This window comes from Pteronotus mesoamericanus, unplaced genomic scaffold, assembly GCF_021234165.1.
Source record: "Pteronotus mesoamericanus isolate MK-2021 breed Mesoamerican mustached bat unplaced genomic scaffold, CSHL_Meso_final contig_90, whole genome shotgun sequence".
Lineage (NCBI taxonomy): Eukaryota > Metazoa > Chordata > Mammalia > Chiroptera > Mormoopidae > Pteronotus > Pteronotus mesoamericanus.
In genome coordinates, this window is record NW_026555277.1 from 41,809,638 (window position 1) to 41,831,447 (window position 21,810).

Here is a 21,810-nt window from a genome sequence, read left to right on the forward strand (position 1 = left end):
TTTCCCTTAGCCCGCCCTTCCGAATGAATTTAAACTGAGTAACTGACATGTCCAGTGTAATGCTCTTCTTTTCCTTATTGTACAGGGCCTTGCAGACAGACTTGTCCTCTTAGACCTCTCAGAAGGGACTAAAGGAGGGATGATGGATCTTAATATCTTCAACCTGCCTAATGTGGAGATCAGCAAAGGTCTGCTTTTTCTGCTTAAAACATGTATACCTTATTTGCTCTTGTATTTAAGTCCTAGAATTTTGTAATAGACTTTATTTTTTAGAGAAGTTTTAGGTTCTTAGCAATATTGAGGAGAAGGTACAGAAATTTCCCATATATACCCCCTGCTCCCACACATGCATAGCCTTCCCTATTGTCAACATCCCCTACCTGAGTGGTACAATTGATGAACCTACCTGGAAATATTATTATCATTCAAAATCCATAGTTTACACTAGGATTCACTATTGACATTCTACATTTTATGGATGCAGACAAACCTATAATGACATGTGTTGATCATTATTGTATTTTAGAGAGTTTTTTTTTCCTTGTGAAAAACTTGGAAAATTCCTGGGCAAGTGGAATATGGAAACTGAGAAAAGAAAATTAAACAAGGTCAAACTTTTTGAACTTACAGCCAGGTAGTGAATTGCAAGACCTTACCTTCCCTAACCAAGGACGCTTGAGAGCAAATTGGTCTCTACCTCTCCTCCCTAACCAGAGAATACATAGCTTAAATGACCCTGGTCTGGGAAATAGAGAACAGAGACCCAGTTAATGCCATTTGTGCCAACCAGACCCTAGGATGAATAAAGTCAGGGGGATAAATAACAAAAACCTGACTAGAGCCAGACAGACCCAAGATAAAAGTAAAACAGTGAAGCAAACCAAAGAATAATCTCAGACTCTCCTATGTGCTCATTTTGATGCATCAGCATATTAAAAACGAACCTGGAAAGCTGACAAATATTCTGCTGAAACTCTCCCCTAAGATTCTCGCCTACAGACAAGAGAAAAAACTCTCAAAATGAAAGATGTAAGTGTGGGCTTGCCCTAGAGCATGCCCATACCTCTTTTCAGGCATGAGCTTTTTATTTCCTCCTAAATGCTAAGGGTCCCCACAACACTTGCAACCACGGGAGCAGTGGGCACCTGGAGCTTGTCCCGGGCCTACCCTCGGTCCTGTCTTTAAGACCCCCTTTTTCTCTGACTTTCCAGTGAGCTACCAGCAGCCTTTACAATCTTACTTAAGCCTCTAAGGCCATCTTTCTAAACAAGTTTCTAAAGGAAACACTTGTGCAATGGGTCCACTGGGAAATGCGCTACCCAATTTCAGTTCACAATCTAACACAATTGTAAGGATGGTTGCTCCCAAAACTGACTCATGGATTTTAATTATGGTTCTTCATGAGTCCTCTTAAGTGTAATTCCTGTGTTCTAGAGTTTGGAATAGATATCTGGTGATGAGTCAAAATCTCAAGAACTGGAAGACAGTAGAACTGGTAGGGATATAGTAAAGACTTCCATACCACTTTTATGTGTCAGATATTGTTCTAAGAGCTTTCCATATATTTACTCCTTTAATCTAAGCCACAACACTCTATGGGGTCAATATCATCCCCATTCAACAGATTAAGAATCTGAGGCACAGAGACGTTAAGTAACTTGTACAAAGTCATAGAACTAGTAAGTAGCAGAGCCAGAATTTCAAGCCCAGGCAGTCTGGCTTCAGAGTGAGGTCAAGCACTGTGCTATATTAACCCTCATAAAGAAGAGGAAGTTGATACCTGGAAAGATTAGGTGGCTTGTCCATATTATTAAATATCAGTGAATGGTTCAACTTCTGACCCTATAATTTGGCCCCAACCTACCTTTCCAGGTTCATTTCTTTTCCCCTTTTAGCTTCTTCAACTTTGAGTGATGAAAACACCCTCACCCTCAAGGTTGATTTATGAGTAAACAGAGTAGAAGCTTTCTAATATTTCAAAAGTGGAAGAAAGTCTTTTTACTCCATACTATTTCCTGTCAAGCTCCCAAGTTCTTTCTTTCTTTCTTTATTTTCCTCACGTAAGGACATGCTTGTTGATTTTAGAGGGAAGAAGGGCGGGGAGAGAGAGGGAGAGAAATATTGATGCAAGAAACATTGATCAGCTGCTGCGCACACCCCAACGAGTGACTGAACCTGCAACCTGGGCATGTGCCCTGACCAGGAATCGAACCCTCAAACTTTTTCAGTTTACGGGATGACTCTCCAACCAACTGAACCACACTGACAAGGTTGCTCCCAAGTTCTTTCATTTCTCCAAAGGCCTGGGACAGAATGCCAGGCATCTGTAATTTTAAAAAGCACCTCAGGTTATTCTGACACAAGTTATCAATCCAAAACCGTGTTTTAAGAATCACTGGCACCCTGGCCCAGTGGCTCAGTTGGAGTGTTGTCCCATACACCAGAAAGGTTTCAGGCTTGATCCCTGGCTGGGCCTGTGGGGGTGCATGTGGGAGGCAACTAACCCATGTTTCTCTTTCACATCAATGTCTCTCTCTCTTCTTCCCTCCCCACCTCTTTCTTAGTCTAAAAAAATCAATAAAAACATATCCTTGGGTAAGAAAAAGAATTAACTATCCATTGAGCAAATTTTACTTTGTTCCGTATGTCAGCAAGAATTTATTTTTTAATTTACAACTATCGAACACTTTTTTCTCCATGCACACATACGCCATATACCTGTACACACAAAAACTTATGCTTGTATATGCAAAGACTATTTCTAGAGTAAATCATAAGAAATTGATAACAAACATATGTTTGAAACCTCAGCTCAGCCACTTACTAACTGTGCGACCTAAGCCACAATCTATATGAGCCATCTATAAAATAAACTATGAGAAGTAATGACATGAGAATATATGTAAAGTATCTAGCACATGTTATTGATTCTCTAAAATAATGGGAACTGTTATTATTATTAAGGAATAAAAGACAAGCATAATAATGTCTTCAGCCAGGAAATGACACGATACAAATAATATCATAGGAAAATTATTCAATTAGCTATGTTTAATATCAAATAAAAGTAATTGAGAGAAAGAAAACAGGAACCTCACACAATGCTGGTGAGAGTTTAAATAGGTACAACTTAGTAATACAGATTTAAAAAACATATACCTTTTGACCCAGTAGTTTTACCTTATCCCACTAGTGATAGAAATACACAAAGATTTCTGCATTAGTGTTCTCTGAAGCATTATTTGTAATCACAAAAATACAAACAATATAAATGTCTACTAATAGGAGACAGACATCCATATAAAGCTATTCAAAGAAATAGAGCTATTTAGATCTATATATGCTATAATAATGATCTTGAAAATGGAGACAAATGTATTTGAACAATAAAAAAAAATTAAAGAATGGAAAAAAAATAATGGTCTTGAAAAGGTTACTGTTAATTCACCAATAAATTAAACACAGAATTGCCATATGACCTAGCAGTTCTACTTCTGGGTATATATCTAAAAGAACTGAAAACAGGTGTTCAAACAAAAACTTGTGTATGAACGTTCATAGCGGCACTTTTCAGAGTAGCAAAAAGATGCACTTGAAATGTCCATCAACTGATTAATGGCTAAATAAATGTGGTATGTTCACCCATAGAATATTATTCAGCCATAGAAAGTAGTGATATACTGATACATGCTACAATATGAAATGAACCTTGAAAACACTGTGCTAGGTGAAAGAAGCCATACGCAAATCGCCACCAATACTGTATGATGGTGATACTGTCTTTCTCTGTCTGACTTATTTCACTCAGCACAATACCCTCTAGGTCCATCCATGCTGTTGCAAATGGCAAGATTTCATTCTCACAAGCAAGTTTTATTGTTGCTAAATTTCTGTTATGGGACCGCAAAGCTACTGAAATCATTTATTTACCCATTGGACTACTTTTAAGGATCTTCAGTGTGTATCTTTTTTATAAAATGTATTTCAGTGCAAAAAGAAATGTCACCATGGTAAATTTTTTGTTATATGTTTTTAGCACAATTTTTAAGAGGGAGGATAAAAATATTAAGTGCAAAAAACAAGTGCAAAACCAGTTTTCCCACTCTGACTCCTGAAGCAACCACTCTTAACAATTCCTTAGTATTTCTCCAGATTTAGTCTATGCATACACAAGCAAAACTGTGTGTATATATACAGGCAGGAGCAAATGTAGATTTATCATTGTTCATATGAAAATTAATACAGTAATTAATAAATAATGATACAAGAATAAACTCTGTTTTGTGTACTCACAACTGTAAACCTACATTTGCCCCACCCAGTGTAGTATATTTGCATGCTCACTTGTACATATTGGGTGGGACAAAAGACACATTTTTCATTTTCATCAATAACTTCATTGAACAATGTATTCACTCTTTTGTTCTACTACCTTCTGCCATCTTTCAGGCAACTTCATAATTCCATCTTCCCAAAACTCTATCTTTTTGAGCAAAGAACTGTTCTAGGTGCCTTTTGCAATCTTGCAAGGAATTGAAATTTTTTCCATTAATAGAATTTTGTAAAGACTGAAATAAATGGAAATCCAAAGGTGCAATGTCTGGTGAATATGGTGGGTGAATCAGAACTTCCCAGCCAAGCTCTAACAGTTTTTGCCTGGTCATCAAAGAAACATGTGGTCTTGCATTATCCTGAAGAAAGATTATGTGTTTTCTATTGACTAATTGTGGATGTTTTTCATCAAGTGCTGCTTTCAGTTGGTCTAACTGGGAGCAGTACTTGTTGGAATGAATCATTTAGTTTTCCGGAAGAGCTCCCTTCTAATTCCACCATATACACATCATCTTCTTTGGATGAAGACTGGCCTTTGGTGTGGTTAGTGGTAGTTCATTTCACTTGCCCCATGATCTCTTCAGTTCCACATTATTGTAAAGTATCTACTTTTCATCTCCCATCACAATTTGTTTTAAAAATTGAATATTTTCATTATGTGTAAGTAGAGATTTGCATGTGGAAATATGGTCAAGAAGGTTTTATTCGCTTAACTTATGTGGAACCCAAACATCTTGGGTATTAACATAACCAAGCTGGTGCAAATGATTTTCAGCACTTGATGTGTATATTTTGAGTATGTTGGCTGTCTCCCACTTTGGTATAACATTGATTGTTCTCAATTAATGTCTCCATTTGATGACTATCAACTTCAGCTGTTCAACCTGACTGTGGAGCATAGTCCAGTGAGAAATCCCCAGCACAAAACTTCACAAACCACTTTTGACACATTCGATTAGTGACAGCACCTTCTCCATACACTGCACAAATCTTTTTTTGCATTTCAGTTGCATTTTTATCTTTCTTGAAATAATAAAGCATAATATGCCAAAAATGTTATTTTCTTCCATCTTTAATCTTAAAATGGCTACAGAAAAATTTACCAATTTTGATCAGTTTTTTTTTTATTAAACACTCTTATGACAGCTGTCATATGACACTGTAACCAGATTGTTTCGAATGAAGTTAAGAACACTAAGCACTACTAGAACCATCTTATAGGAAAAACCAAACGAACTTTTTGGCCAACCCAAAATGTATATCCCTCCCCCAAGTGTTTTAGCGGCTATTAAAAAAAATATCCAAATGGAGCATAGTACAATTCTATGATGATCAGTTGCAATCATCAGTACCTGTTATGATGGGACATTACTAAAATTTCTCAGTGAGTTCAATTTCTCAAAATTATTAATGCACTTCTCCATATTGTAGAATATATTCAGAAAATGTTAATTAACATTATAATTAAAATTACTTTATATCATAGGAATTAAATTAAGTATTATCAGGAATGTGCACCCAAAATTAGCAAGGGGCAACATGACACTTGCCCAAAGATAGTATGCATTCATTCAACATTCCCTATTTGGTGGCAAGCACCATGACCTACATATCTGCCCGCAAGGACTCTATTCTTTCAATTACCTGAAACAATAGTTATTGATGGTTAATAAGACATAGGAAAAAACAATTTCCTCATGTACTAAATGGCCTCACAACCCCTAGGGTCTATGTACTCAACAGTCCCCTAAGGTGATTTGGAATTTTTACAAGGTCCCTTAAGAACTTCAGTACCTGAAATGACAGGCACTGGAGAATATCCAGCTCCCCCAGGCATCCTCTAGATGAGGCCTACAAAAGGCTCTTTAAAGCGACTATTATTGTACTGTCTCTAGAGAAGGAAAATGAACTTATTGTGCCCTACAGGGATCCCGAGGCTTGCTACAACTATTACACCCAATTTATATATCTCCAAATATAGTATTTACCTATATATATTTATGTCTGCATTAATATATCATGTACATGATAAAATATATGCAAAAGTTTTAAATTGAAAAATATGAGGTAAATTACCTTTGTAACATTAAAATTTTATTTATTGATACAAAAACCCTTTTTGTTGTTATTAAAACTTATTTTAACACTATGTTTTTAGTGAAAGTAATGCAAATAGAATTTTTAAAAAGAATCTTGGTTTAACACTTTTGCTATATGCCAAGAAGTAGGTATTATTCCTACTTTAAAGATGATGAAACTAAACTTTCAGAGATTATATAATCTAACAAAGGTCAGAGCTCTAACATGACAGACCTAGGATGCAAACCACATCTTTCTAACTCTAAAATGAGTGTTCTTAGCCAATAAATTATTAAAAAGCAAGCAATCAGAGAAAATAAATTTATACTAAAATGAGACACACAGAAAGAACCAATTTCCTCATATCCTAAATGGCCTCACAACCTCTAGAGTCCATGTACCAAACAGTCCGCTAAAGTGATTTGAAAGAAACAAGAATAAATCCTACTGACCAAGCTGAATATTATTTGCTTATCTGACGCTTGTTACAATATGTATATCCCTCCCCCAAGTGTTTTAGCAGCTATTAAAAAAAATATCCAGAGTTGCGGCCTCTGTGTGACTCTGGGTAAGTCACTTAACTTTTTTGAATCTTAGTTTCTAAATATGTAAATTGAGGGATTTAGACTAGGCAATCTTTTTTAAAAAAATTGATTTTGAGAGAGAGAGGAAGGGAGAGAGATAGACAGAGGGAGAGAAACATAGATGTGTTGTTCCACTTATTTATGCATTCACTGGTTGATTCTTGCATGTGCGCTGACTTAGGACTGACCCTGCAACCTTGGCCTATCAGGACAACACTCTAACCAACTGAACTTCTCAGTCAAGGCCTGGACTAGGTGATCGTTACAGTACTTTCAGCATTAAAAGTCTAGTACTCTGGGCAGAGCCTAGATGATTTTTAGGGCAGAGGCTGTTACCAGAAGGGCCTAGGCCCAGAGTGGATCTGCCTCATGCTCACCTGTAGTATATGGGTTCTTGACTTCATGGAGGAAAGGTTTCACAACACAAGTCCAGGTGATTTTGAGAGCACATTTATTAAGTCTGGGGAGAGTAAAACAAAGGAGTGGCTTAGGGTAGAAGAAGCAACAGGAGAGAGCCAGGCAGGACTCTGCTTTGGCTCTCTAGAAACATTATAGAAAGGAGTGAGCCAAGCTACTGTTTTGACATGTACTTACTGTAAAACACACTGTGTAACAGAGAGTAATGTTGTAAAATAGCATATGTATGTTTGAGGATCACAGCAGTGAGCTCCAGAGAACAGCTTTTCTGAAGTCACAACAGTTGCTTATGCATTAAGTCCCATTGAAAGAAGAACCTAAAACCAAGGACAGTGGGCTTCAGTATAAGAAAGAGTGAGTTAAAAAAATGAGCCAAAACATTTTATCTTGATTTAAGGATTTTCAAACTATTTTTTTCCTCTTTGGAGTAGAATCCTTAAAAAATAAAACAGATATGAGCAGAACTACTCTGCTCAAAGTTAAAGTAAGTGGCCTGGAGTGGTGCCGACCAGCCTTCTTTTCACTTATTCTCAGTCCTCCCAGGTGGCCTCTGAATCACTTTTAAGGAACTCGAGGATTCCCAAGCTCAAAGTTTAAAAATGAGTGATATAATTGATTATAAGATCATTTTGCCTGTAGTATATTATTTATTTTCCCTCATAAATGGTGAATTACATAAAAACTAGTTCCTCGTTTGTGGGTTCTGGATCCTCTAATTTATTTAGTTTATTTTTATTGCTCTCCTTCCCCCCTTGAGATACACTCTTGCTGTTAATTCTCTTTCTGATGGCAAACATCAGCACTTTATATACTTCCTATAGAGATAAGATTGATCTGGGGGCAAATGAGCCTAACAGCTCTCTACTTGAAGAAAAGAAAAACCTTCTTATGAACATGAACTTGATTAAAATCTGTATCTTGAGCCCTGGCTGGTGTGGCTCAGTGGATTGAGCGCCAGTCTGTGAACCGAAAGGTCGCTGGTTCAATTCCCTGTCAGGGCATGTGCCTGGTTTGTGGGCCAGGTCCCTGGTTGAGGGTGTGTGAGCAGCAACCCATCAATGTCTCACACATTGGTGTTTCTCTCCCTCTCACTCTCTCTCCTTTCCCCTCCCTCTAAAAAACAAGCAAACAAAAAACCTATATCTTGAGCTCAAACTGGTTTTTTTTGTATTCATTATAGATCTGTCTGCCTCTGCTCATTCCAAGGTGGTCATCTTCACAGTTAACTCTTTGGGTAGTTCTCAGTCCTACCTTGAAGTGGTGCAGAGAAACGTGGATATGTTCAGATCCCTTGTGCCAGCTCTGGGACATTATAGTCACAACGGTGTCCTGCTTATTGCATCTCAACCAGGTAAAAGGTTTTATTTTAAATGAATTTGATGGTCCAGTGCATCAGTAGAGTTGCCATTACTGATAAAAGTCATAAAACTAGATTATAAAGGTATGACTAGAATATTCAGTTAAATTGCTCTTATAATGAGCAATACAGTATTTCCATTTCCTGTCATACAGTGACTTCTTATGACTGGCATTAACTAGAAGGTTACAAGTTATAATTTTTAAATATAATACTACTATTACTATGTTCCAGGTTGTTAGCCATACTTTCTTCAGTGAGAAAATAGTTAAACTTCCAAGAGAAAAATGCAGTGACTTAAGTGAAAGATCTTTTGTTAAATCTGAAATGTCATAAAATATTAGTGAGAATGCCAGAGTACATTTTTAACATTTTATATTTTAAATTGTTTGAAACTGTTTTACCTAAAAAACATTTAGATGTGCTACTGGACTCAAATTGGTGAACATGTTTTGTTTTTTTTAATGTCCCCAGTATAGGAGTATGGTATGCATTTCACTTGTTTTCCTATAGTAATTGTCTGAGGGAACTGGTCTCTTTAATTCCTGACATCCTTTTGACATGTAAGAAAAAAGTAGTTGTGTTTTTGTTCCTATACTGCAGAGTGGTGGTATGTGAATCAATATTTTAATTTAAAGATAGAATTTTAGCCTTAAATGTAAAAGAAAACTTGATCAATAAAAAAAATTATCTTCTCATTTTCTGTACCGTTCTCATCCTTCTTGCTTAACTATTCTAGGAAATTATTTTCCACTCTTAAGAATTTATATTTAACAATAGAGTTATGTGCCCTGGCTGGTGTGGCTCAGTGTATTGAGTGTCAGTCTGAGAACAAAAGGGTCACTGGTTCAATTCCCAGTCCAGGCACATGCCTAGGTTGTGGGCCAGGTCCCCCATAGGGGGCATGTTAAGGGCAACCACACATTGATGTTTCTCTGCATCTCTTTCTCCTTTCCTTCCCCTCTCTCTAAAAAATAACAAATAAATAAAATAAAAACAGTTATGTTAAGTCATGCTGAAATCTCATTCATGTTTTTAATATACATTAGAAATATATTATGCCTTACAGTGCATTTAGGACCTAAGAAGAGGGCATACAAGTTCTAATATACTTAGTAAAATAATAAATATTTGTTTATGAACTAGGCTAGAAGTATATTTTTAAAAATCTTTACATTTTCATCTTGTGTGCAATATTTAGTGGAAATCATGACCTATGTGACATGGAAACTGAGTGCATTTCCTGCAAATAGAGTGATTGGAATCGGATGCAATCTGGATTCACAGAGATTACAATATATTATTACAAATGTTTTGAAAGCACAAACTTCAGGAAAACAAGTATGGGTTATTGGTGAGCAGGGAGAAGACAAAGGTAAGAAATACATTTTTATTAGTTACACTGATAACCTAAGTCACTAGTGGCCATGATATTCAGATACATCTAGGACTCAAGAATTGTGGAGTTTAGCTGGTTTTTGCTCCACAATTTGGGTGCCTTCTTTGTAACATGTCCTGTGCTGTGAATAGAGTCCTCAAACATGTTGTTCTACTTATATTTACTTTTCTGTAAATTTACAATTAAGCAAGACTCCTTAGTCAGGTTTTATATTTCCTCAAAACTTTCTTAAAGTTTAAAGCTTCCTGTGTGCTTTAATGCCAAATATTAACAGCTGTTATTGTCTAGGTTAGAGGTAACTTGTAAAAATTTGTACTTTTCTGTGTTTTCTAATTTTGTCATTATGGATATGTAGTATTTGTATAATTTTTAAGAAAATCATTTTAATGAAATACAACAGTTTTTTAAATCTGTGTACATCAGTACTGGTTACCTAGAAAGTTCAGTGCCAGGAAGAGTCAGGCTATAGAATAAACCTTTGCAAAACCTGATGGTATAATTCAAGCAGAAATGCCATTCAGGTTCAAAATGCCCCCGACATTAAACACTAATCAGTAGGACCCTAGAAAAGAGTAGTGAACAAGAACTTGAAACAGATGTATTAGAGTAATGAATGTTTAAGGATTTGAACAAACCTGAGACCTGAACTTTACTCACTGCACCATTTGAGTTCTGGTCCATGTTGACCTTTTGCTAATCTGATTGTTGCAAGTCTCCCAGTTAGTTTGCTCTCTCCCCCACCCCCGCCAGTCTACCAAATTAATAATGATATCAGCCAAAACTTACAGTGTTTACTATATGTTTTCAAATACTACAATCTTCCTAAATTATATTCCTCTTTTCAAAAAATTTCACTGGCTTCCTCTGACCAAACTATTAAATTCCTTTGCTTGGCATTCAAAGAGTCCCAAAATATAACCCTAATTTTATTTCCCAGTTATAGATATGGAGGTAGTCATGTTACTAAAGAGCTGGGAGGAACCCACGGGATCATCAATTATACTTCGTTTTTGGGAGTCAGAAATAGGTGCAGGATGGTAAGAGTGACCTGCCCAGGAGCCTATAGCTTTCTAGGTCAAAGAAGGACTAAAACCCAGGTCTTGAGCCTCCTAGCCTGCCCCACAGCTTTGCGTCAGCCACGGACACCTTTGCCCACTGCATTTACCTCCTCCATAATCCCGTCTCCTTCCCTCTCAGCATGTTTAAATCTCATCCTTCAAGGTCTCCGTCAGGACCCCTTATTTAAAACACTATGATGTTTTTCCTGACCACAACACTCCGCAGTGATTTTTTTCATCCCTTTGAGCTAAAAGTTATTGTTAGCTGTATGGTGATTAAACATATATTGTCTCATGACATTTAGTCTTTTGTGAAACTGCTGTTTATTCTGATCAGTTTGAATTTTGTGTGTACACCTTCTCATTAAAAGTGTAAGTTAATGTATAACTTTACTTTTAGTCGACTTTAGTTTACTTCTAGTTGAAAAAGTTATACATTCACATCATAAAAAAATTAGGTAGTACAAAAAGATATACAGTGAAAAATGTCTCCATTCTATGCAAGACACCCAGTTTGCTTTCTCTAAAAGCAATCACAGTTAGCCGTTTTTGGCGTAATCTTAGAGATATGTTTTGTGAATAGACAAGTGCATGCATGAAATGTACATCATACATTATTCTCTACATTGCCCCTTTACTATTGATATGACTCGAAAATGATCACTATATATACACATACGTGTACATATATGTATATATGTACTTCATTCTTTTTAACTACTGGATATACCAAAATTTATTTAACTAGTCCCCCAAATAAGTGACAATTTTTTAATGAATTAGAACATTTCACAATATTGCATGAATATCACAAATTGTAGAGAGAAAATAAAGAATGATATGACAATAAATAAATCTACAACACTGTGCTGACTGCTGTTAGAGCTATTTAGATGAATAAGAAATTGACCCTGTCTTTAGGAAGCTTAGAGACAGGTCCGAGGGAAGTAGGATAAAAGCACAAGGAAGGATATGGTAATTCTGTCCTGAGCTCTCAAATGGGAACTAGAATAGAGGGATATAGGTGCATGTGAATTGAGATCACTTAAGTATAATATGTAATATTTGACACATATAAAAGAATGCATATAATGTGTATGTATTTTTTAAATAATAATAGAATATACATTCATGAATCCACACTCAATTATTAAGAACATTACCAATGCCACTGAAGCTACCTATGTACTTCCCAACCCATCTCCCTGTCTTCCATCTAGATACCACTGCGGGATCATTTTTTATCCTGTCTTCTGCTTTGTTTCAGAGATAAGTTGTGTCCATGGATAGGTATACTTAGGTTGGCCCTGAAGCTAGAACTGGATTAGAGGCTCCCTCTGCTGGTTTCATGTATAGATACCAATTGGCTATATTTTTAAGTGATACCACTGCAATAAAAACAATTATAATTATTATTTTATATTGAGTGGCTACTATGTGTATTAAATGGTTTGCATATCTTACCCTGCAAAGGACGTGGTGGTTTTCCAAATTAATAGATGAGAAAGCTTAAAACTAATTTGCTTGTAAGGGCATCTAGTAAGGGCAAAACTGAGGTTTGAACCCTGATCCACTCCAAAGCTGTGCTTTTGCTTGCTGTTACTTAATTAGATAATTTATCTAAAGCATTTAGTACAGTGTCTGGCACTGAGTAAATGCTCAGTAAATGGTAGTTGTTGTTACAGTCATCAGCAAGATAGTGTTAAAAATTGACAAAAGGATATGTAAAAGCACACATTGAAGTAAAACAACATTAGGATTGGGACACATAATAATAGTAGGTGTGTAAGTAAAATTATTCTCTTCAAGTATTTCAGAGACAAATGACAACTACAGTTATATGACATACAAGACCCTTTCGGATCTGTTTCCTGCTTCCTTCCCCAGCTTCATCTTCTGCCATTCTACCAGGCATTCGATGCTAGTCAGACGGTCAACTTGCAGTTTCCTGAATGATTCATGCACTCTCATGCCTCCTGGCCTTTGCACCTAATGCTTCCTTTCCCTGAACATTCATTCATTTGACTAATTCCTGCCTACCCTTCAAAACTAGGCTTGAGTGCCACCTCTCCCAGGAAGGCTTCCTGAATTCTCCAGGTTAAGTAAGTTCACGCTGCTACTATAAACATTATCACACTATGTTATAACTGCATTATTTACTTGTCTGTTCACCACACCAGACTGTAAGCTCCTTGGAATGGTCTCAGTACATGCTTTGAAATGAATGAATGATCTTGACACCATCTTGTGACCAGAAGTCATTCATATTATGCCCCCATCAAAATAGGTAGCAAAACATGTGCTTTGGAGCTGCAGTTTTCAGCTGTGATATTGAAATCATATGTGAACTGCAGATCACTCCTTCAAATGGCATTTTAGAAATCCAAGGCCAGACCTCAGAACAGTGTGCTTGATCATCTGCTTTGGGCATCCATCTTATTGAGGGGGCAGGTGTTATATGTAATGGAAAAACACTATCCTATGGTCATTTTTCATTAAAACTTCGGGGCTCAGAGGATTACTGTTCTTGAGAAGTAGAACCAGAAAGATTAGGATTGATATTAGGTACAGTATTTGAAAGAGCTCCTTAAACTAGGAGGGACTTATTTTAGGAAGTTTGAAGGGTTGGGCAGTAAATGAACAAAAAATGAAATAATTAAGTCCACCTAAACTTAATAGTTTTCTAATGACTGTTACAAGCAAACATGAATGTAGTGAAACTTTCTGACTCTTTCCAAATGTTCTCTTCTCATGGCTCTTAGAAGTCAGAATTCAGAGAGGAAGGATTAAGGATTTGATTGTTGTATAATATATAATAGCAGTAATACTCATAAATAATTTCCAGATGTTCTGTCCTTTTATCTTTTTTTATACCTACCTCGTCCTTTTTATTCATCTCTCCAAAGTTTGTTAAGGCTTTATTTCATATAACAGTTTCCTGTAATTTTCTATGTATTTTGAATATACTAATAATGTACCAGTATTTTTCTAGAAAATAATTCATGTATAATCCTTCTATCCAAGTAAAACAATTTTTAAAATCCCTCATTCTGTCCACATTTATTTATATTTTTCATAAAACAATTTTTGGTTTCCATGTTTTTCAACTTAATACAAATATATTTTCCTCTTTGTTGCAAAATATAATTATGGATTGTGTGTGAGGTCAGTTCTGTATTATCTCCTGAGCGTTCTTTTTTAAAACAATATATTTATTGATTTTTAGAGAGAGGGAAAATTATAAAGAGAGAGAAACAGAAGCACTTGATTGGTTGCCTCCCATATGCCCCCTAACTGGGGAGTCAGTCTGCAACCTAGGGTATGTGCCCCGCCTGGGAATCAAACCCCCAACCTTTGGTGTACAGGAAGATGCTCCAACCAACTGAGCCACACTGGCAAGGGCGCTCCTGACCATTCCTTACCATGGCAAAGAATATGTGTGAGAGGACACAAAAGATGAACACATGGTCCCTGCCCCCCAAAAGCTTATAATCAGTTTGCGAACAGGAGGCATCTGGATACACCTGGTGTTCTTTGTTATTGACACATCACTAAATGGCCGACTTCTGAATGCAGTTTAGAGTCTCGTATTTTAAACATAAGATAGTCTTATATACCTGAATGTATTTTTGTTTTGGTTACTCAAACAAAAATTTATATCAAAGAATGTCTCCACACAGATGAGAAGCAGGTGAATATTAGAAAGATTTCAAAATGTTAACTTTCAATTCAGTATTAAAATGTGGTATATTTAGTTCACAGGCATAGCTTTGAATTTTGAATTGTTTTTATAATTAGTGTAGTAGAGGAAATGGATAACACCAAAGAAAAGATACTGTTAGGAAACAGGACCTCACCTGTCTTAACCGCTGCGGAACTCTAGCCCAGAATAGGTGACCAAATTATTCTTCACCTGGTGAGAGAAATTAGTCTTTGAGTGGTTCCCAGCTGATCAAACGTCAAGTGTTTGCAGTACTTGAGATCCTATTATTAACAGCCTGCTGAGGAGGGAAAGCTTTCTACTTTAAAATGGCCCTGGTAAAACTTTGTTGATGAGAGAAAACAGGTAAGTAGACTTCGGGGATCATGTGTTTTGGGGATTCCAGCTCAAAGTCTCTCCTGCCCCAGGCAGTCAGTACAACACATTGAGCGTCATCAGTGGTATACGTATCTATTGCTAGAAGAGGGGGGAAATGTTTATTTAATGTTTAATAGAGGTACCCTTGACTGCACACAATTATTTATCACATCATAATCCTATTAGAGTTATTGACAAAATATAATTAATTTTCATTTACTTTCAGTGACCAGATGGGGTGGCCAAGAAGAAGTAATGAATCATAACTCTCAGGTGCAGCTGACCAGCAGGTAACACTGTAAATTTGCATTTCTCCAACTGACAATCGTGTCCTTCATTGCTAACATAAGAGCTGTTTACACAGCATGTGCTTTCTAGGCTCCTACAGACAAAACTGGCAAGTATGGACAAATCCAAAAGTACAAGGGAGCAGTGTTTTCTGTTCTTTGATTTCTTATCTAAAAGTAGATCCAAGAGCACTTTGCAAACTTTAAGATACACAGTTGACACTTAAAGGGCAGAACAGGTTCCTGATTTGTAGACAGTGATTTGCTGTTTCTCTATTTAAACATCTGAGGATATTGAGAATTTCTGAAATGTAGAAGAGAATTTCTGCATACCACTTAAAATTAATATGTGTTTATTAATCACACATAAATACATTTAGAAATTAGTCTAAGTTCAGGCAAAAACAAAGGATAATGCACAGATCCGTCTATCTTTTGCTTTATTCAGAGGCCTTCTGGGGGTCTGTAGGTTGGACTCTCTATATATTTTCATGCCATTTTTTGTTTCACCATCACATAATGACATTCTTTCCTGCAGTCTGAGTGGTGGAGGTTTTTAGCTTTTCGAACATTCAGCATATGGCCCCGACTGGTGTGGATTAGAGGGATGGACATCGTCCCACAAACCAAAAGATCACCAGTTCGGTTCCAGTCAGGGCATGTGCCTGGGTTGCCAAGCCAGGTCCCCAGTTGGGGGGCAAGAGGCAAAACCAGTGTTTCTGATCGATGTTTCTCTCATACACTGATGTCTCTCTCTGTCTCCTTCCCATCCCTTCAATAAATAAATAAATACATAATATCTTTTTTTAAAAATACCCTTCAGCTTATGGTTTTCAGAATATAAAAATTGGAAAGAATATTCCTTTATTGGTGAGTGGTATGTTGTATAATCTATTCTAACCTGATTCTTTATACAATCCTGTATGCATAGCTTTTAAAAGGAAGAAAAAAGAAACATTTTTTTATTTCTATCCTTTTTTATTAGTTATAAAAAGAATGTATACTATTATAAAACTTCCCTGTAGATATCTATAAAATAGAAAGTGAAAAGCTGGGATAATTCCATTCTCTAGAAGTTATTTTCACCAGTTTAATGCCCACATGTTCAAACATTTTTTTCAATGCTTCTGCAAACATCAGTTTTTATTATTTTTATAATAATAGATTGTCATTCATATTACCCTGTAACTTGATTTGCTTCCTTGGTAATATATCTTGGACATTTTTCCATACTGTACCTATAAATCTGCTTTATCCTTCTCAAGAGCTACATGGCAGTACATTCGGTTGTGATTTATTTAACCTGTCACTTTTTAAAAAAATATTTTATTTAGTGTTTTAGAGAGAATGGAAGGGAGGGAGAAAGAGAGGGAGTGAAGCATCGGTGAGTGAGAGAAGCATCGATCAGGTTGCCTCTTGCATGCTGCCAACCTGCAACCTGGCCCACAACTGGGAATCGAACCAGCCACCCTTCTCTCTACAGGATGATACCCAACCCACGGAGCCCAGCGGGTTAGGCTAACCAGTCACTTTCGATGAATTATTTTCAGAATTCTTTCTGTCTCAAGCAAGGCAAACATACTTACTTGTATATCTTTGCACACTTGAGCATATTGCTGTAGGACAAATTGCTGAAAGGGGAATTTCTAGGTCGGATGTTGCCTAATCTTTCTCCTAAAAGATAGCTCTCGCCAGCAGTTACGGGAATGCCTGCTTCTTCATAGCGTCTCTAAAAGTAGTTACCAATTTTTTAAATATTTGCCAATATTGATGGGCAAAACTGGTGTATTTATTGTTTTAATTCATATTTAGTTAAATAGTAGCAGTAGTGAGCGTATTTTTATGTTATTAAGCCATTTGTATTTCATTCTGTGAACTGTTTGATATTTTAAGAAAAATTTTAGTGATTAGTTTATCTGTAGGTTTTCCTAACAATTACTGTATAGCTCTTATTTCTGTGTTATAAAAATATGTAATTAATATCGTAACTAGAAGGTAAAACTAAATGCATATTTTATTCATTTTCTGAGGGGTTTTTTTTCTTTTGTAACCTAGAGCCATGGAATTATTAAGGGGAAAAGGTCAAAGATCCTGGTCTGTTGGACTGTCAGTAGCTGACATGGTTGACAGTCTTGTAAATGATAAAAAGAAAGTGCATTCTGTTTCAATTTTAGCAAAGGTAATTCCTATTCTCATTCTCTCATCATATTTTTAAGCTTTTGTTGTTAGTATAAAATCAGAAAAGGTGCTATTCACACTGTAACAAGTGCCTTTAATATCACCAGCTTTTAGAGTAACACCTGGGAGGAGACAGCTTTGCCTAAGCCCTGTCCTGCCTGCCTATGGAAATTCTGGACTTCCACCATGTTTCTCCTCACCCCCATGTAATTTTAGGGAATTCCCAGGAAGCACTTATATATTCCATAAACAACTTCTGGTTGTCATTTATCACATCAGCCAGGTCGCCCCAAACTGCACCGGTCATCAGTGTACACTCTCCAGTTCAGTTTGTCCCTTACCACTTCATCCCAAGTATAAAGTCCCTAAAGCACAGCTAAGACCAGGCACGAATACGTAACCAAGTTTTCTTGAAAACTTAGGAAGACCAGGAGAAATAAAACATGGAAAGGAAAACTTAAAACAAATTATTGTATTTGACTGCACCCAGGACCCAGCCTGTGCCCCTCCCCTGGGAATCCACGCGGCCATCTTAGCCGCCGTCCCGCCCCCCGTTGCAGGCGCTAGCTCCCTGCCCATGAGGAGATGTTTCTGGCCAAGTCCCTCCTGTCTCACAAACAATTTCTGAAACTATAATGTGAGTTTAGAAAATAAATGAACAATTTTTTTTAAGTTCAAATGTATCACTTTGTACTAGGGCTATAAAAGCAAGAAAGTAACCATATTTATGATATTAACTTCTTTGCAGTGATTCAGCTCTATTATAATCTAATTTTATTCATTTCAGGGATATTATGATATAAATAGTGAAGTGTTTTTAAGTTTGCCTTGCATCCTCGGAACCAATGGGGTATCTGAAGTCATCAAAAGCACAGTGAAAGAAGACAGAGTGACTGAGAAGCTCCAAAGCAGCGCATCATCGCTCCATGCTCTCCAACAACAGTTAAAACTTTGAGTCTCAACTTCAGAGTTGTCTGAAAGGAAAGGTTATTTAATTTTGCCAACACATATAGGATTGAGAAATTCTGTATCTTATTACTTATCCTTATCAACTGCTTGGTCAAGGTAGATAGTTTATTGGTTAGTTTTGTAATTTTAATTCTTAGAGAGTTAGATAAGGAGAGGGAAAAATCCAATTTTCTTGTTCTAGGGATCTATATGGTTCTTTAAACCTGTAGCAGAGGTAAACACTACCTGTAATATGCACAACATAAAAAACTATGTATCCTCAACTAAGAGCACATTCAGCACTTCGGAAATATTTTGAAAGTAATACATTTTTAGAAGAAAATTATTCTTTGACAGTTACAGTAAACATGATGAGCTGAAAAGCCCAGTATGGATTTATGAAATCTGTCCTAGGTATACATTCAAAGGATCCACAATTTAAGGTATGGTTCCTTCTTTACAATACAGTTGGTAGTAATGGTAATAAAGCATTTGGTTTTCCCTCTTCAATAAATGAGCTACCAAAATATGGAAAAGAATTTTACATATACTTTAAAATAGTAAAGGGGAAAATTAAATTTTCTTAATATATGAAGACAAGGTATAGTTTAACTTCCAGGGGGACTGTCCCTTTTGAAATTTTCTATCCTCTCTTTCTGGGCAATATCAGATCTCTAACATCTCATAAACTCACTGTAACATTAGTAGAATCATAGAGAAATGCGTATTTTCAGTGAAAACAGATTGTGAATGAAAGCCAAGCAGTTTACTTTAACCCTAAAATACGAGGGGGAGAGGTTGGATGGACTGATTATTCTGAGCAGATCCTTGAACGACTTCTAAAGAAATGATCAGAGTACATCCACTTTGATGGTGCGTCAATAACAGTATCTTCATATGTGACAGATAGCATATTATTACTAAGGTGGCATGCAACTAATAGTAACAACTAACATCAAGACTTCATATATTTCAGGCAGTGTGATGAGCACATTATTATTTTATTGAATCCCCAACAATAACCCATCGAGGTAGGGACTATTATCATCGTGTTATAGAGGAAGAAATTGAGTTTCAGTGACCAAGAGCTCATGGTTAAAGGGCACTTATCCATATAACTCCTACTTTTTCTAAGTACTAGAAGAGGGTAAAGGCCTAATAGCCAAAATAGTCACCACCAGACCCTAAAGCTGGGGTTCTGTACTGCCCCCTTGTCATGTAGGAGAGGACTCTTTTTCCAACATAGTTTTTAGAAAGATTAATTCCCGGACTTCCCAGGCTTGCCCTCAGCAAATAGCAGAGAGGGGTATCCACTGAGGTATGTGTTTATTTGGTCATTCAGGTAGTATTGACAGGGAGCCTACTGTACACCAGGTACTGCATTTTTAGCTACTGCAGATACAGTGATGAGCAAACTTGGACTAGGTACAAGCCCTTATGTTTCTTATAATTTAGTATGGGAGACATAATAATCAAATGTCACAAATACCTGTACAATTGAAAATGTAATAAGTACTATGAAGAAGTCCAGGCATTTTGAAAGCATATCATAAGTGAATCCATACCTGGGCACAGAGATAGGAGCCCAGTGGTTTACAAGGGCAGACACACCCTCGTTAGAGAGGAAATGGTCACACTAATGTTGATTTAGTATAACAGGTACTTATAATGATAAGTTTAAATCATTATGGAAAGGTGAAATTATATTGTGTTTTATGTTTAAGAAGGTAGGAAAGTATTTCATATGCTTGGAAGGATTCCCACCAGAATTAAGTAGTATAAAAACCTTAGACATTTGAAGAGATGAGCATTAGCTCTGTGTAAGCTCACTCAAGGGATAGATTATTTTGCTGTTACTCCAAAAATGTATCTTCATTGCCTATTTGCATGAGATAGGAAAGTAAAACTGAAAGAACAAATCTTGTGTTTTTTAGAAACACAACTAGCCTTTTTTAATATCAGATATCTAATGAGAAATTAGATAATTTCTAATAACTACTATGCTCTTAATAACCCAACTATAAGATATTATATTATAAATGAATTGCCAATAATTCACTACATTAATTATAAAAGAAACATGTCAATATAACATTCTTATTGAACGTCTGTTGTTCGAAGTACTGTTAGAATATGAGGATTCAATGGTAAGAGCTCTTGCCCTAGAAGCCCACAATATAGAAGTAATTCTATCAGATAGCTCCTTGTATCAGGTAGTTCCTTGAGTGTTGAATATTACCAGCCATGTTGTACATATTCCATATACAAGTCAAGAAGCAGTACTGCCACCACCTCACTATGATTTGGTGATATTTTGACATTCACGATGCTGCTTTTAAGTTTCACTTTTTTCCCAAAATCATGTAATGTCTCGTTATGAATTTTAGTGGAGCTTGGATTAAAATGATTCTTTGATATTGTAACAGGAATAAATATTTCTCCAGTTTTACATTGTAGTTTTCCTTAAATATCAAAAATAGTGAATAAAATAAACTTTGACTTTAAAATCACCATATTCTTAATTTATTGAGTGGAAGGAAATTTATTCAGATTGAAGAGAAAGATTCTTTCATATAATTGTATGGTCCCCAAGATATTTAGTTATTTCATTTTAAGTGGCTTAAGTGCAAAATGAAGAGACTGGATTTTGTTGATTGTTTTCAAACTTTAGATTATTTTTGGCAAGAAAACTTTTAAAACAATGTATTACCTGCACTCTCTTGATTGATAAAAGCAGAGTTGCTCTAGATGAAGGTATTCCTGAGTTAAGCTGTGGCTTTAGAAACCGTTTGAAAACCACATTGCTTTTAAGTGACATTAAAAAGGTGCAGTAGCAAGATAGACTCCCTTACAGTTTTGACAGGAGCTGTATGCTTTACTAATATATGTTGTCCATATTAAAAAAAAATTATACCTATTGGAATAGTTTGTGTTGTGTTTGTGTGTGCGTGCAACAATTTATAATGATGCTTCCACGTGGTTTCAGTTATGCTCTCTTTGTGTATATGACCTTCACTTAGGTGCCAGTTTAGAAGGCAATTAATACTACAGCCTGTTCATCATTAGCAGGAGGCTAAAATCATCCAAATTACC

At 36.2% G+C, this 21,810-nt stretch overlaps 1 protein-coding gene across 1 annotated transcript in view; it reads left to right on the plus strand.

Moving 5' to 3' along the window:
• Window positions 1-21,004, plus strand: part of UEVLD (UEV and lactate/malate dehyrogenase domains) — a 46,809-nt gene extending 25,805 nt beyond the window's left edge. Inside the window, exons 7-12 of the mRNA XM_054586008.1 lie at window positions 86-188; window positions 8,593-8,763; window positions 9,971-10,144; window positions 15,531-15,594; window positions 17,647-17,770; window positions 18,557-21,004. Coding sequence (XP_054441983.1) covers window positions 86-188; window positions 8,593-8,763; window positions 9,971-10,144; window positions 15,531-15,594; window positions 17,647-17,770; window positions 18,557-18,724 — 804 coding nt within the window. The 3' untranslated portion in view covers window positions 18,725-21,004. The remainder of the gene's footprint in view (window positions 1-85; window positions 189-8,592; window positions 8,764-9,970; window positions 10,145-15,530; window positions 15,595-17,646; window positions 17,771-18,556) is intronic.
• Window positions 21,005-21,810: the final 806 nt, after the last annotated feature.